This window comes from Mastacembelus armatus, chromosome 10, assembly GCF_900324485.2.
Source record: "Mastacembelus armatus chromosome 10, fMasArm1.2, whole genome shotgun sequence".
NCBI lineage: Eukaryota > Metazoa > Chordata > Actinopteri > Synbranchiformes > Mastacembelidae > Mastacembelus > Mastacembelus armatus.
In genome coordinates this window covers 6,484,910-6,502,027 of record NC_046642.1, presented here as the reverse complement: position 1 = coordinate 6,502,027, position 17,118 = coordinate 6,484,910, and the positions used below count along the sequence as shown (strand labels likewise).

Genomic DNA, 17,118 nt, shown 5'->3' with positions numbered 1-17,118 from the left:
TTCTCACCGTGTCTCAATACACAGGATGCTCACAAATAAAGGTCTCTCTCTCTTTCTCTGTTTTGCTCAAACACACAGATTACACCTAAAACATTAACTCATATAAATTCCAAAGCCCACAGTAGTCCTTACAGTTAAACAAGTGCACTGACAAATGCAAACACACACATGAATCAGCGTAGTTTGTGCTGGGAGTGTATTTTTATCTGCTGCTCTGGTTAAAAAGAGTGAAGAGGAAAGCTGCATGCAGCCAGCCAGCTGTGATTATAGTTATTACAGCCTTCTCTCTCTCTCTCTCTCTCTCTCTCTCACACACACACACACACACACAAATTTGAGCCACTTGAGGCAGAAGAGTTAGAGTCCTTGAAGTCAATTAGGGTGGCTGAGAGGAGATGAGGAGTCACACTTCTTTAGAGTAGTATAAGAAAGAGTAACATCAGTAATGGCTTAAAAACATGTCTTCCAATTCTTTTTTTTAGGAGAATAAAATATTGCACAGGCACAATGCTTACTGAAGATTCATACTTGTCCATGTTGACTGACAGCTACATGTTCAGTCTGCAGCTGGTACATTGCCTTTAGATAGCGCCCTTCTCAGCCCCCAAAAGCAGAACAATTTCTGAACTGATAAGTGTTCAGCAGTTATGAAATATGATGTTAGTTCAGGCTGGACACACATGATGCATTAACAGGCACCAGTGAACAACAACCCAGTTAGTGTACATACCGACATAAAACGTGAACCCATCCTTTAAGCTGACTGTACATTGGTATTTGTTAATGAAGGTGAAAAAATGTTTTATTTTTATTTTAAAAACAATTGGTTCAAATTTAATTATATGTCAACAATTTTATATAAATACCATCTGTGCATGTATAAAGAATGTCAAAGGTGGTTGTTGTTTCTTTCTTACTTTAAAAGCATTCTGATGTCCTCATACTGAAATACTTCCTGTGCATTCCTGTGGTTGAATTTGCTGAAATATGTGTGAATATTTGCTGAATCACTGCTTTGTAATAACTGTCATTCTAACCTTTGACTGTACAGATTGTCTTATCTCAGTGAATGATGAAACATAATGTACTTACAGTAAACACTTCTTACTGGAATCTCTTCCTCGTGTAGTTTAGTTTTAAGGTTTTGGTGGGGTAGAGAGTAGTCAAGCTAATTTTGGGATATTTCTTAAGGGTAGTGTCTGTTTCCTGGACCTGGTTACATTATCATGTCTTTTACATTTGACTTCAACTTCACCAGCTGGGTCTCCTGCTTCCTGCCAGGTTACTCACCTGACTATTCTGCCCGTTAGCACACCAGCAGACTGTTCCGTCATCAGCCTCACTTTTATACTACCTCTGTTGTCAGTGCCAAGGTGCCTGGTATGTGTACCTGCCTTAGCTTTCCAGTCATTTTGCTCTGTTAGACTTTGTGTGTCCTTACCTTTAGCTGGACTTTGCCTTAGCCTGACGTATTCTGCTCCTGTATTTGAACCTGCCTGCAATGGACTTTGAATTTGTCTGTGCCCTCTTTTAGCCTTCTACTATTAAAGCAAAGATTCATGAACAACACAGTGCAGTGTTGTTCTACCAGAGTCTGTGATGGATGAGATACTACAGATCCAACTAACCTCCTACTATAATAATATTATCAACTTCCCCACATTAAACTGTGTGTCAGTGTCTTCTAAAATCATTAAAGCCTTTCTCTGAGGTTATGTTCTGGTTAGGTTTGGATGATAAAAACGTGGGAAAAGTTAGGAAAAGATGGTTTTCATGGATAACAGAAAACAGATTGTGAGTTGGAGATGGAGCCTAAATCACTGACTTCACTGTCCTTCCGACACTTACGCACAGCCCAACATTTACCCGAAGAAGAATTCCTCAAGCAATAAAACAATGTCATCTTCTGTACTTGCTAAAGAGTTTACTTTGTACAAGAGACAGTGGCTTGTTATAACAGTAAAAGAGAAATTTAAGTATTTAAACAGACAAAAAACATTTAATTTTGACAAGGATTCCAATTTAGTGCTGTTAAATTAGCAGCTAACTAGGTTTTAATTAGCACTGCATAATGTGATGGAAGGGGATCATAAAAAATGCTTCAGTTCGCTTAATGTCGCTTAATTTAAATCCGTCAAAACTTTTCCAAAGGCATTTTAGTTATAGTTATGCTCCAGTAATTATATAGATGACGAAGATGACAGATGACACTAACATTATTTTATTTGGTTTGTGATGCAAGTGTTGCTGCTAAATGAATGAATTAAGAAAACATGTGGCATTTCTCAATTATCTTCCATCTTCTACATAAAAATGAACAAACTGAAATTACACATTCAGTCTTGGACCTAAATAACTTGGTTTGACAATCGTCGAGTCATTTCAGCAGCAGTCAGTGGTTTAGCACCAAAAACTGTCCAAAGAAAGAAAACAAACTTACAGAATCCTCAGGTTCTTGATGCCAGAGAAGTCGACTTTAGTGATTCTGGTGATGTTGTTTCGGTTCAAATCCCTACAGTGAAAAACACAGAGGTTACTGATTAGACAACTGACAATATAAATTTAATATAGTACAGCCTGTGTTGAAAGCAGTTTTAATATAAAATGTGCTAAAAAGGAAATGAACATAAGCAAGAACCCACACTGCATGTGTGTGTCTGCAAGTGTGTGTGTGTGTGTGTGTGTTCTCAGTCAAACCAGCAAATGTGGCAATCAGACAGAGTACGAGAATACCCCACACACACCACACGTACACACACACACACACACAAACAGAAATCAAAACATAAAAACACTCTTACAGGCACTAAGAAATTCATGCACAACCACACACACACACACACACACACACACACACACACACACACACACACACACACACACACACACACACACACACACACACACACACACACACGGCCCCTGCTGCTGTGAATTAGCAAGAAGCAAATTTTCCAGTTTAAAAAAAAAAAAACAGGATGGCATTTTTTTTCTTTCCATCATCAGAGTTTAAAAGCTTATCATGTTTCCTGGTTGTCATTCAATCTGTTTTAACTAAGGGTACACAATGTATACATACTGCAATATGAACTGACTGCCTGAGTGTGTGTGTGTATAAACTGGTCCCTTTATACGGGTATGCTGTTTATTGAATCGCTGTCGCACTGGAGGAATTAGGGCGAGGAAAAAAAAACACACAGACAACACACACAATTTTCTCTCCTATTTCACACACACACAACTTTCTGTAAGCTTTCACTTGGCCTCTCCCACTCACACACACACACAAACTCATACATACACACACATAGTTTAGTTTTGCCAAGGCAAAAACCGGCATGTGTGCTTTTCATAATACACCTAAACATTTATAAATCTGATTTAAGACCATATTAGATTTCAAAAGGCTTCCTCAAGCTGCCATGGCAAGGATGCCTAATAAGAGCCATACCCTGGCTTTAGACAGGGAGGGCTGCTGTGGGTGAGGGCAGTGCTTCCCAAAGCTCAAAATGCGGTTCAGGCCAGGGTCCACAAGGGGTCCTTGAAAGAGCTCTATGATAATGAATAGTTCCAAAATCTCGACCAATACAATGGAATATTTTCACAATCATGTGAAAGGGGTCACTTGTAATGATAAATCCATGTAAAACTGACACATGACTCCTGATTTCCTGATTTCTGTGGTGCGTTTTATTGTTGTGGTTCATTCTCACCACCCTCACCAACCTCCAGGTACAGCAGGCAGCTGTTTTCAACTAAGGCAGGAGGGAGAAAAAGTGAGCAGCTAGTTGATCAAGAGAGTCTAATAGCCTACAGAGTCTGAGAATAGTGCAAATTATATTTGCCTGGGGGTCAAAGACATGTTATTGTTGCCCCAGTAGCGATCATTATTTCACACCAGGTGAAATTTCATTTTCAACAATGACTCTAACAACTTTCCTCTTTTTATAACCCAAAACATTGACATTTTTCAATAAAGTTTTACAGTCTGTCAGGGTGAACTTGTACCCAGGCAGTCAACAGAACTGTTCAGTAAAATTACAACATGTCTGGTTGTAGTCAAGCCACTGTGTCACCTCTCCACCATTACAAATGAAAATACAAATGATTTTGTATTTTCAATTCCAAATATGAACACTGAAACTTTGAGGCATGACAATGTTGCCGTCACTGTAATCATGGATAAACCCACATAATGTAAAACCAAAACATCATGAAATTCCCAATGATTTGGAGAGTCATCTACCTTGCCAGCACATTTAAGAGATCAGATTCCATCATCCAGACTAGACTGGACTGCAATTTCTTGTCACAGGCTTTCAGTGTGTGTAATTACCAGTACCTCGGAAAGCAAGGCACCTTGATCAGCCTTCTAAAAAGTCAATACAGCATTGATTTATCATTTTCAGCCTGAGGAAAGAGGTTCTGTGAAAGATGAAAGAAACTTTTTTGTCTTGTTGATTTGCAATTTCAAGTATCCATTCACCTTTGAGACTCTCAGGTACCATCCAATCTGAAAACTTCTGTTCCCGCTCACTCTACCTCTCTCCATCCTCTCCTCCCTGTCGGTCTCTCCTTATCTTTTCACATTTGGCTATAATCTTTCCATTTTTCTCCCCCCACCCCTTCTCTCCTTTCTCCAGTCACTGCTCTTTAATGTCAACCTGTCAGTCCTTCACTGCCATGTTCCCAGCCTCCCTCTCTACTTTTTCTTTTCCTCTCTAATCTCCCCCTTTAAGGTGTCTCCCTCTCTCTCAATCTCTCGTGTCTTATCTTTCACTGTTTCACAGTTGACTAAACACTTTCTTCGCCTTCCTCTGTTTTTCTCTCTCTGCCTAATCTCTCCTCTTTTATCTCAATCTTTCACTTTTGTACAGTTGGCTACATTTTTCCTGCCCTTCTCTTTTTTCTTTGCCTTCTCCTATAATCTCTCCATCCTTATCTCCATCTTTCTCTTGTTCACAGTGGAAACTTCTGCTCTCACCAGGGAAACCGCTGCGGAGTCAAACAAACAGTGGGGGTACAGGGCCAGGTGGAGAGATGGTGTCGCCTGATCTAACATCACTGGGAAAGTCAAGGCCACTCTCAAATGAAAACTACACAAATTGACAGTTAAGAATTTGGAAATAAAAGCAACTTTTAGTCATTTGTGACATTTCACATATCACATAAATATGAATGTGCTATTTATTCCCCTTGACAAATTTCATATGTTTCTTGAGGAATCAGAGCAGCAACAAGAAATTGTGAACTTGAAGACCTAATCCTGCCTATCACTAAAGCCACTAATAAACCTGAGCTAAATAAAATGCACAGCCTGAAGTACTTTTACAGGATACGGTACGTTCATTTTTGCCACGATAAAGGTAGTGAGAGTGTTGAATGTTAAGATGAGCTTAGAAAAACACATTTGAGAAAAGACCAGGTCATACTGGGTAACCATCATACTCTTAACTAAAATTTACTAAAAAGAAATGCTTTGCTCCTAAACTTAAACGACACAGCCAGTGAAAAGGATAAGCTTTATTAGCTGGTAAAGCACTGAGCAAAATTAGGTCTCCAGAGGACCTGAGTGCCATAAAGTTGGTGAGGCAGTCATTTTTTTGCACCTGGTCTGCTGAAGCTTGGGTATCAACCCCACCCACCTATAAAGCTTAACTTAGCTTTAAATTTAACTGACCAGCTGGCAGTCAGACAACTAACAAAAGCCCTAACACTGTTTGTTTCCATTGCAGACAGAGGTTAGGTGTGCAGGATAAGACAAGAATGCAAACAGCAGGTGTTCAGGGAATTAATATACCATACAACACAAGGCGCATGCACGTGCATGCACACGCATGCACACACACACACACACACACACACACACACACACACACACACACGCACGCACGCACGCACACGCGCACACACACAGGCACAGGCACAGACAGTTCCCTGACACATCTCATCCCCAGCCCACTGAAAACAGTGAACCTGGCTGGCTCAGGTTTATTAACGGGCTGAGAAACAAAACACAGAAATAAATGGAGTTGAATGTTAAACAAATGATAGCTCAGGTGACAAAGTCTCAGGGGCTCAATGAGAATGAGTTGGACTGACCACTACTGTGGTGAACAATGAAATATTCAAAGAGCACATGATCGAAAATGTCTGACAAGTATCAGGTTGTGGATCAGTCAGCTGTGTCTCTTTTGCTCCTACCCTCATCTCAATCTGTCTTATTTTTGTTTTGTTGACCTTTGCCCTCTTTTTTCCTCTATCACGGACAACAATGAAGAATAACTAAGGACTGCAAACTGTTTCCTCTCCCAGTTCTCCCTCTGTCTGACTCTGACACTGTGACGTTTCCTCTTTCCACTTTTTCCGTTCACTGTATTAGGCACTGCTTCCTTATCTCTTTATCCCTCCATCCTTTCCCTTTCATCCCTTGTTGTTCTCTGCCCAACGCTTCATTTCCGAATGCATTCACTTCCTGTCCTAATCTCCTGTTATTTTCTACAAAGCTCTTGTACCGCTTCACTTTCTCATTTCTCCTTTCTTGCTCGCCATCCTTCTCTCCCTGAGATAGGTATGCTCAATTTCGCTCTCTAAATCTCCCAGTTACGCAAGGAATCCTAATTGCCTTCTTCCTTTTCCTCTGAGCTCCACACTCTTCAATGCGTCTGTCAGGGGCAAGGGGTAAGTGTCAAGCTCCTTCAAAACTATTCTTCAGTGTAGACATTTCATATCCAACTGTTTGGATATGATAGATAAAAATCCTTAAATTCTATAATCTCATTCATTGTAATCCTGCTTGATCTGATGCCTAAAATGCAAGGACCAGGAAACTGATACATTAAAAGATTTTGTCAATGAAAACCCAATGAAACATCAACTTTGGCAATGAGTTGAAATTTGGTTCAATTAAACTAAAAATTCCTCTGCACATGTAGCAAGATAAGCATAATTCCAACAAATGTGTAAGAGAAGGAGTTGGCCTCTGTAACCTTTACTGGAAGTAATTTTGAAACACTAACAGGCATCTAATTCAGTGATTGTGTCTGCAGATCAGAAAAAGATGGAGACACCAAAATGATTGTAAGAATCAACTGGCAGAGTGATATAGAATCAGTGGTTACAAAAATATAGCATGATTGTCAAAATGAGTTGCACTGTTCCTTGTGCCAGAAAGACAAAAGATTACAATATAAAGGGATTATTATGGAAAGCATTCAAAAGAATGACATGTTGGCCTCTGTCTGCATTTATAGACCATATATTGTCTCCAAAAGTTTACAACACATTTTGGAAAATGTCAGGAACATTTATTCTCCTGTGCAACCATTCACTGCTGTTTTGAATCTCTGTCATAGAGATGCTAATGGGTAGTGAACTCTCTCCTATTACAGGACTGCTTTCTGGGACACACATCACTTGGAGATTTGGTGCAGAAGCATGAATGGAAAATGCCCTACAAACACACTCGAGTACGGACAGGTCACGTCCTTTTTTAAAATGACATCTGTCATTGACTCCACTCATCTGTACTTCCCTTTCCCCAGCCCAAAGCTCCTTTCCGCCATGCACCCACCCACATGCACCCACAGTCAACCATCTGTTATGTAGTTATACACACATGCAGACATAGATAATCAGATTAAACCCATCTTTACCTCTGAATTTCAACTAGAGCTAAAATTATTGGCTACCTTATCACGTGCATGTAGATGTTGACAGCCATCAAATTCAGCCACTTTAGAATTTACACAGCAGAAGCAAACGTTTGCAAACAGCTGAAAGAAATCTGTTTGGAAGATAAAGGTTTGCCTGGTGGGATGGGTTTCTAGCTGCTACAGCAAGACGCTGATCCCACTGTTGGAGATTGTTCCTTGTGTAGGCTATGCATGCTTCTCACTAACATTCTGACACTTGACATTTAACATTTTATCTTAACACACTTTTGTCACTATGAAAAAAAAATCTTTGTTTGTACAAATAAGCTGCTGGCTTCTACTAGACATTTAGAACGTCCAGAATGCTAACAATGCTAAGACAAACTAAACAAAAGGTAGAAGAACTTCTTTCCCTAAAAAGAGAGGGGACAGAGGAGTGAGAAAAAGGAGTCAGTAAAATGTTTCCCCTACAGCAAACCCAAGGACATTCACTCTAAGTCCATAAAGGGGAATCCTTCCTGAATGATGCACAGTGCATTTCCCTCTGCTTCATCAGTACTCTAGTTCTTCAACTCAGACTCAATTTAATTTTCAATTTAGAATTTCTTGCAATTCTGAGTATTTTTTTCACCCCTTGTCGATTGTTTTGCCTTCGTTTCTATTTGTGTTTTAGCATTAGATCATTTCTAATCCCCATTGAAATCTGTGGGAGTGATGTGCCTCTCCTCTATTTCATCATTTCTTTCTTTGTTTTCTGTCTGTCACAATCCATCTCTCTCTCTCTCCCTCATAAGTTCTATTGAATGTTAATGCCACTCAACCTCAGCAAATTCATAGTTTAGTGTTGCTGTTAACCACGCAGGCTTGACCACATTAGGGAGTCGCCTGCAAGCATCCCTTTCTTTTAGTGTCACAAGCCAGAAAGGCCATAAACCACCACTGTATTTGGTTAGCTCTGTTCTTTGCTGGAGTTTATAGGGCTGCATTGCTTTTGTCTAGATTTACTACCGCTGTACTCTAATTGAATGGGATGGAGCTGGGGGTGGGGGTGGAGGGGTAATTTGGCTGCTGAGAGTCCACTCAACAAGAACAAGAACTGCTGCTTCCTCAACAGAGGCCAAATCAGAAAAAAAGTGAGTGAACGAGAGTTCAAGCAAATGAGAGACAGAAAATGTGAATGACAGAGACAAAGCCTGAGAGAGACAGAAAGATGGCAAAACACACACATGCAGTGACCACTTTCTCCAAAAGCTGCCAGCCTGACATAAACCGCTGGTGGCATTATGCTTAGCTGATGAACTGTGGACGGAAGGGGGAAAAGGTTATTGTCAGTCACACTAACACTGTACATATATATAACAAGCACTGCCTCATGCACACGAATATGAATATACATATAGTGCAGTGGCACGCACCGAAACACACACTGAGAAAAGAAAGTCCCCACAGAAAGGATATAACGTGTTGCTTTGGTGACAGTGGCCTAACAAAACAGTTGCAAAGCTTGTTAAAATCAAACAACTCCAAACTCCACACAGGCGTTACGGTACAACACACACTCTGAAGTCCTCTGGTCTGATGGCTTCTGTTTCAGCAGAAAGTCACAGAAGGTCATTTGTGTCTTGGAGCAGTATTTCTACATGACATGGGATTTTTTTCTTCTGATATGTCAAACTTTCCATACAACCGCATGTTTTAAAAAAAGCAAGAGTGCACTGTGTGGCTCATATACTGTGTGTGTATGTGAGCGTGTGCCTGCTTAATGACGAGAGAGTACTCTATGTGTGTGGCTGCATGCCTAAGTTCTCCTGTGTGTTTCCATGCATGTATATGTATTTTCATGTGGAATATTTTATTTTTCTCTTTGTGGGAACCCATTTTCAGGCCTTCAGAGTGAGAACATGTTGGCTGCTCTTCACTATTTCATAATCTTGTTGCAAGAAAATCACAGTCTTATACAACCAGAGCCTTATATTAGCAGTTTTGTCCATCAGGTCATCATTCCTATCTGTAATAATGCTACTCTATACATAGAGTTCACTGCTGACATCTTGTAATGTTGTACCATCATCAGACACTCAGGTAAACTGATTTCAAACCATCCCCCAGGTTAGCAAGACCTTAAAGAGGAAATGAAGGCAAACTGTGAAAAAAATCACCCACATTCTTCAGTGCAAACATCCATCACAGTTAAGAGACCTTTTTATGGTCTGTCCTTTCAGCACAGTTTTCTTCTGAGGAATTTCAGGTGTAGTTTGTTCTCCAAATAAAATGATTTAGGTCGTCTGGTTAACTGGTGGCCTGGTTACAACATGTTTGATCATCTGACCACTCAGTTGAGCTCGGCGATAGTTTTGATACAATGTACTGTGGTACGTTTAAGAACGCTCTAAACACAATTAAGAATTAAGTTCAGAATGAGGTTGGGTTAAAGTTTGGCACAGGTAAGGCTAAGGCTTAAAAGTGTACTTTGTCAGTGAGGGTCCTAATTTGTGCCTTTGCCTCTTCCCCAGTGTGTAACATTTGTTGTTTGCATGTACAGCATGTGTGTTATGTGCATGTTTTAATGTAGTGTCCAATTTGCTCATTTTCCCAGAAAGGCAGTGCCCACTGTCAGTGCCAGCTAGCTGCCTCGCTGGCAGACTTCAGTCATTATAAAGAAAGGTCAACTACCCGCAAACTGGAGAAACTGAACAGAACATCACCCACTGACCTAGAATAGAGGTCTAAATATCAGTTATCCTCATTATTGCGATTTGGCATAACTGAGTCAAACGTAGTTGGAAGGGAACAAGATTCTTGTCATGAGATGGCTGCAGGCGTGACATTAAGAGGCTGTTTAGAAACAGCAAGCTCACTGCGGTTTTTACTTCTTAATTTAGACTTGTCTGCTAGAGCCATAACACTCGGCTGCTCCTCAGATGCATTACATCACCATCATACCCACGATAACAGTAATTTCTTGAATCATGGCTTGATTCAGTAGTTACCAAAGCATCTGATACTTTCCTCAAAGTAGTGGACATATGCAGAAATACTGCACAAACAAAAATAGATCACTAATTAGCTCCCTGGTTTCCTCGCAAGTGGGAAGAGTACCAGGGCAGCATATCTGGCTAAAATACAGGGGAATTATCAAAATGGCTGGATTACATCTTTAACTTATCACACAGCTTGGGTGTGGCTAGCAATTGTACACAACACAATATTATTTGCAGTTACTTCAGGCATTTTCTCAGGACACAGCTGCAAAAAAACTTGGCAAAAACTGAAGCGAACACCACAGTACTTCAGTGATTACAGATTGTTCTTGATCCAATCAAATTATTCTAAATTTAGGGGGAGGGAACTGTGTCAGCATAAAATTTGCTGCTCTTCTACATGCACAGATTAGCAACGCAGTACTGAATGATCGTACACTTCCACAAACACACAACACACACACACACACACACACACACAAAAAGATTCCAGTCCCACCATGGAATGTCGTTTCATAGCTGAGGGCGTGGTGGTTTCGGAGTCCACTGACCAATCAACACAAAGCTTTGATAAGAGCCAGAAGCTGGCTGGAACATGTGAGTGTTTGTGTGTGTCTGTTTTAAGCACAGAAACACACACACACACACGCGCGCACACACACACACGCGCGCACACACACACACACACACACACACACACAGCAGCAGGATCTTACTGTTGTGTGCACTGTGGTAGGTTGGCGCACTGAAAGGAAATGGAAGCTGTGAAAACCCTACTGGAGAGATGCTGCTGGCAAGTCGAAAGTGTGTGAGTGACTGTGTGTGTGTGTGTTGGAGAGGAAGGTGGCGGTCAAAGAGCGGGTGGCGGAGAGAAGATGGGGAGTGAGTAAGACTTCAGTAAGAAGAGGGTGTGAGGTAAGGGTGAAAAAAAAAACACAAAGGTAAAAAAAAAAGAAGTTGGGGTGATGAGGAAAATGGATAAGATGTAAAAAGAAGGCAAGGGCAATAAAAAGAGAAAGTGCCAGACAAGGCCAGAGAAAGCAGAGAAGGTGTTACTCGTAAAAAACTTTCCAAAATTTCCTCAAAGTGCTGTTAGTGAGAGAAGAGAAAAATAAGCAGTTAACATCAGAAAAAGTTTGTGTAAAGGCTCTGGAAGTTTGTCGCTTCCAGCAGTGAACTCATTCAACTGGAAATACACACATAAACCGCATGACCTACAGCACACACACACATATATATATAAGATGTGATCGAACATGCTACACACAAAAGCTGATATCACTAACACACACTAACTTAAAGTATAGATATATAACCACATACATACACTCACAAACCCACTTTAACACAAAGAGTGCAGCTGAAACAATTGAAGCCCGGCTCCAGAGAACTGCATTCAATTTCCCCACATTTCACAGCGGTTGGGGCAACAGTTCAGAATTCATGTCTAAAAATCAACACTCCAGGGTGTGTGTATGCGGTCCCTGTAGGGCAGGTGTGAATTGGACCCAGGAGAGAAAAGCCATCCCTGTGTTCCAATTCGTTTTCCCCAGCCTTGTTAAGCCTGTTAAGCCTCCCCCCAAAACCCTCCACTCAAATTAGATGCAAATGAGGTCTCAAGTGGCTTCTCAAGGAGGACATTATAGAATTGACTGGCCTGAGGTAATCTGCGAGGCTGGCTGTGAGTATATGTGTGTCTGTTTACGCTGAGTGAACAGTTCAGGCCACAACTGTTTTTCTCTTGTTAACCTTTGCAAATGCTCTGTTTACAATAGTGATGAAAACAGGTTTTTAAAAGAGGTTATTCTGCAGTGGTGACAGCTGGACTCTGAGATTAATGCTCCCTCTTTAATTATGGAGATGGTGGAAGTGAACTAGATTCAAACTTATACTATAATAAGGAGAGGATGCAGGGACTAACTTGTTTAACAGATCATGATGATGGTTTTTACTCTTTACAGTGTCAACCATTCTCCAACTTTATTGATTTCCTTCTATAAAACAAACCAAAAAAAATCAATCTAATCTATGTATATTTTTGTGTTATTTACTAGTGTGTCCTAGAATGATTTTATCATGAAACAGTCTTTTTTTTTTAATTAAATTTCCTTCAACCTGTGCCATGTTCTTCTGCTGCACTTAGTGATTCTCTACATTTGTTTTCAGTAATCTCAACATTCAGCCTGAATTTCTCTGATTCAGTACATGTGGCTCAGAGAGTGATAAAGTAGCCAGAAAAGATTTTCTACTCAAGATAAGGTGAAAGTTTTGTCCCTTGGTGCTAAATAGCTTGTGGTCTTGTGCCACAGTATTCTGCTGTGAAGAGACTAATGTAAATGCTCCTCTCTGTGGAATCCTCCTGCATGTGGTGATGAGTCAGTGTAGTTGGTGAACTACTGACATTGAAACGGGAATGGAAGTTGGATCACTGCTAGTTCTTTTTCATAGGACTTTGGGCAAAACAGTGTCTTGTTAGATTTGCAATAAACATAAGTAAACTGAGTTGTCTGTGACAAAGCAATGCAGATGACCACTCATACTGTCATAAAATGTGTCGGAAATCTTCATAAATGTTTCATTTAATTTTGGTTGTTATAATAGAATAATTAAGAAAATATCAATAAAACATTTTTGATAAAAAAAGAATCCCATGTTTTTCCTCACACCGTGGCATTTTTCCTCTACTAGAATGTGTCGTCCACATGGATTTGACAACCAAAATCCCTGCTCAGGGCAATAATGCTTATTTCTCCTTCCTAAGAAGGTTCACATTTGCTGTAACCTTTAGAACTGGAATCTCATCCATTTTAATGTTTCCCATCTCAGACTCCCTAAAATATATCTGCTGAGAGAAAGAGAGATGAAGGCAGGCGAGAGAGGAGAGGGAGGAGAAGATCAGCTCTTGGCTAAAGTCGCAGCTGAAACACTGACCTGGATAAATCAGGGAAACATAAACACATAGTTTCTACAGTCATGGCAGTGGGAGGGGGCACTGCTACCCAAAATATTCCACCTCGGGGACCCCGGCGAGAGTCAGGGGACCCTGTTATCCCACCTCCCCATCACAGCCTGTTCTAATTATTTATTTTCCTAGGGTGTAAATGTCTTTGGGGGATTGCTGCGTAAAACCCAACAGGTCCTGGGAGGTCACAACAACCCTGTGGGATAGACGAGGTATGGGGTTCATTGTTCACACTCATACATACACATGCAAGTATGTATGAGCACAGTCACATTAGTCAGCACAAACAGTCAGACACAGAAACACAAACATACACATGTAAACAAACATAAAAATTGAAAATGCATGCTCATATGCAAAGTGTAAGTTCCTGTGCACCAGTACCCCCCACATTCATACGCAAATACCGCCCCCACCTCTCCAGCCTACTGATTGTGTTTGTTGTCTCAGGATTAGGTCTGTTGGTGATCCCCTGTGGGGCTTTTGGCTGCTCCGTTATCATGCATAATCGCTTCCATACCTTAACAGCATAGGTGTGTGTTTGTAAGGCAATGTGTGTGTTCGCAGGGGTGTATACGTGTCAAGATCAGGCTAAAGGTGACAGGGTCTGTCAGGGGCCTGTCTCTGCTTTAGGAATGAATATCATTTAAAACTAATCGTCACAAAGTTAAAAAAATAGAAAGTAATTCTTCAGTAAAATCATTGGAAATCACACAAATCACTGAGGATCTACTTTAACTTTACAAACCTGTGAAAACTATTACAAACTATCAAAAAGATCAGAAAGTCTCAAGGCTAAATGTGTGCAGAGGAACATCAAAAGATTTAAGGAGCTGTTTTCTTCTCACCTTGTGTTTTGACCTGTTCAAAAACTTTAAAACTCTCTCAAAAAGCTGCTTCAGGGCTGTTTTCTTAACTGCTTCCTTTCACTGTGGTCACTGGTAAATTTCAGGGGAGTTTCACATACACATTTGGTAACATATATGACCAATAGAGCCATATGGGGGGGGGGGACAACAGGCAACAACAGTAATAAATTCCTATCCACTTCCTCAGACTTGCTGTAAACATTCACTTCATCCCAAATTAAATCACTGGGATAAAATTCTCAGCAACAAAACTGCTAAACGTTTCTGAGCTGTGTGAAGTGACGCAGGAGGACAAAGTGTTTTATGGCAAAACAGAAATCATTCATGACTGTTGCTCTTTAAAATGGATGGTCTGCCTTACAATGATCCCTGACTGCAGGTCACAGCTGAAATGTCCTTCAGTGTAATCACTCAGCAGAGGCAGAGCAGGACAATCATGGGACTCATTCATAACAAAGGTGTTCATTTCTGCATAGAGTCTGGTTAATGACGAGGTGATTGGGAGCTTGAAAGGAACAAGTTTCAACTCTGACATTTCCAAAAGAAGTTTAGACGCAGTTTGTTACGTCCAGTGACCAATGATTCAACATCTGAATTTTCAGAAAACAAACATTCACTCTGAAAATGAGTCTCTGGACTACAGCGTGTTTTACATGCACTGCACGACATTGACTGTGGGAGTAAATGAGCGTTAAGGTCACGGCTCATATTCATATTAATTGACGGATGACAACACACATTTGCTTATACTGTGGTGAAGTGGCACTTACAGGCGCTCGGCATTCCTCGGTATTCCTTTAGGCACTGTTTTCAAACCCAGACCCTGGCAGTCCACATGCGACCCGGAGCAGCTGCACTTGTGTGGGCATCCATTGACTGAAGCGACGCACACCAACAGCGTGAACACCAGAGCCCAAACCCGGCAGAGCGCAGCACGTTTCTCCGGCCCGGTCGGAGGCATATTATCCACGGGAATTACTTCCAAACTCAAGTTAATTGAAAATCCACAGGGGGGAAAGACACGCTGTGGAAGGAAGGATCCCGAAAAAGGTCAAGAAAGGCCGTTCGACCGTGTGGTAGAATTAAAAAAAAAAAGTGATGTAAGCCAAAATCAAATGAAGTTCGCGCTTTCAGAAGTTCGCCAAAGTTTCTCTCAAGACACTCGATCAGTCAGAATCTCCTTAAAACGCTCCTTTGCCATTGGAGAGAAGAAAGAAAATAGGGCTTATGATTTGACACTTAAAGGAAAAATGTTTTCTTAAAAAACATCTAACCGTGCGTCACTCAACACGTTGCGTAAAAGCATCAGCACCAGCACCCAATGCTCCCCATTCACAAACTCCCCGACACAAAGTTATTAGACCAAACTTTCCAAGGTGATAATGTTCAGCTGGGCTGGAGCCTCCTTGCAAGGAACATCCCTCCGCTGACAGGGAATGAAAAGTGAGAGTTGCAGAGGAGTTGGAATCAGAAAAAAGTTGAGAGCAGAGGCGCAACAGACTGGTACGCCTGTAGCTTGAGAGAGAGGCAGACAGATTTGTACTTAGGTTCGCCCCAAAATCCTCTCCCTCCCTCTCTCTGTCTTTCTCCCCCCCCCTCTCTCTCCCCCTCTCTCTCTCTGTTGATGTCACCAGAAAAGAGAGCGAGAGTGCTCTACAAAGTTTTACTCGTCCCTTATCTCCCCCGCATGAAGCCTCTGTATAAACTCGGCTACTTTCCCATACACAGGAAGAAAAGTCCAAACTCTCAGCCCGTGGCAGCAGTGTTCATTTCATGTCTTCGTCCTTTTTCATCATGACTCATATATCATCTTAATGATCTCCATTGTGATCTTATATTGGTTTTAAGCCACGTCTTTTTGATGCATCTCTCCAAACAGCCTTATGCATCATTCCCGAGCAGTTTCTAAATGTCTGCTTCACTGATTAATGCTGTAACAGATGACACACACATGCTGTTCTAGAGACCAATCAGTTATCTGCTACTCCACGCCACAAAGTCCACTCTCAATTCAGCTAAAACTGATAAAAAGGAGAAGTAAGGTGACTGATGAGGTCTCGTGTCTATACAGCTAAAACGCACCTCACACTGTTCTGTGATGGGTCAAGTTATGTGGTAATAACCAAAGTTGTGCTTGTCCTTCACTTATTCTTAGTCACTGCATGTATTTCCAAACTTTTCTTTCTAGCATGGACCAACAATAGAGCAGTGAAAAGATCTGATGCACATCCTGGACGCTCTTCTGCACGTTGCAGTGTAGCTACTGCCCTCTATTGGTAGAATGGGGAACTAAACAGAACACAGACTTCAATTACCATAATACAATAATTTTACTTCTCAGTAAATCAGTGTCCTCTAAATTAATTCAATACATTTGGGGAGATTTCCTGCAAATGTCAAAAATATGAAAAGATTTTTCCTCAGCCATGTCTCAGTCTGTAATAAGCAGTGGAAAGTTCATAAATATTGTAATTCAGTGTTGTTCAGGGACGAATTAAACCATCAGTTTTGCTGTCATTTTGAGACCCTCCAGACTCAGACTTTTGGACAGTTTAATATTCGATTGCTTATGAAATAAATGTTCTTGTAAACAAATTTATTAAGGTGTTTAAGTTGAATTTTCCAAAGCTTGTCTGAGAAACTATCCCTGG

General features: G+C 40.9%; 1 protein-coding gene across 1 annotated transcript in view; it reads right to left on the bottom strand.

The window, feature by feature from the left end:
* The window catches only part of slit3 (slit homolog 3 (Drosophila)), a 212,868-nt gene extending 197,440 nt beyond the window's left edge, over positions 1-15,428 (bottom strand). Inside the window, exons 1-2 of the mRNA XM_026330723.1 lie at positions 15,238-15,428; positions 2,441-2,512 (exon numbers count right to left, since the gene is read on the bottom strand). Coding sequence (XP_026186508.1) covers positions 2,441-2,512; positions 15,238-15,428 — 263 coding nt within the window. The remainder of the gene's footprint in view (positions 1-2,440; positions 2,513-15,237) is intronic.
* Positions 15,429-17,118: the final 1,690 nt, after the last annotated feature.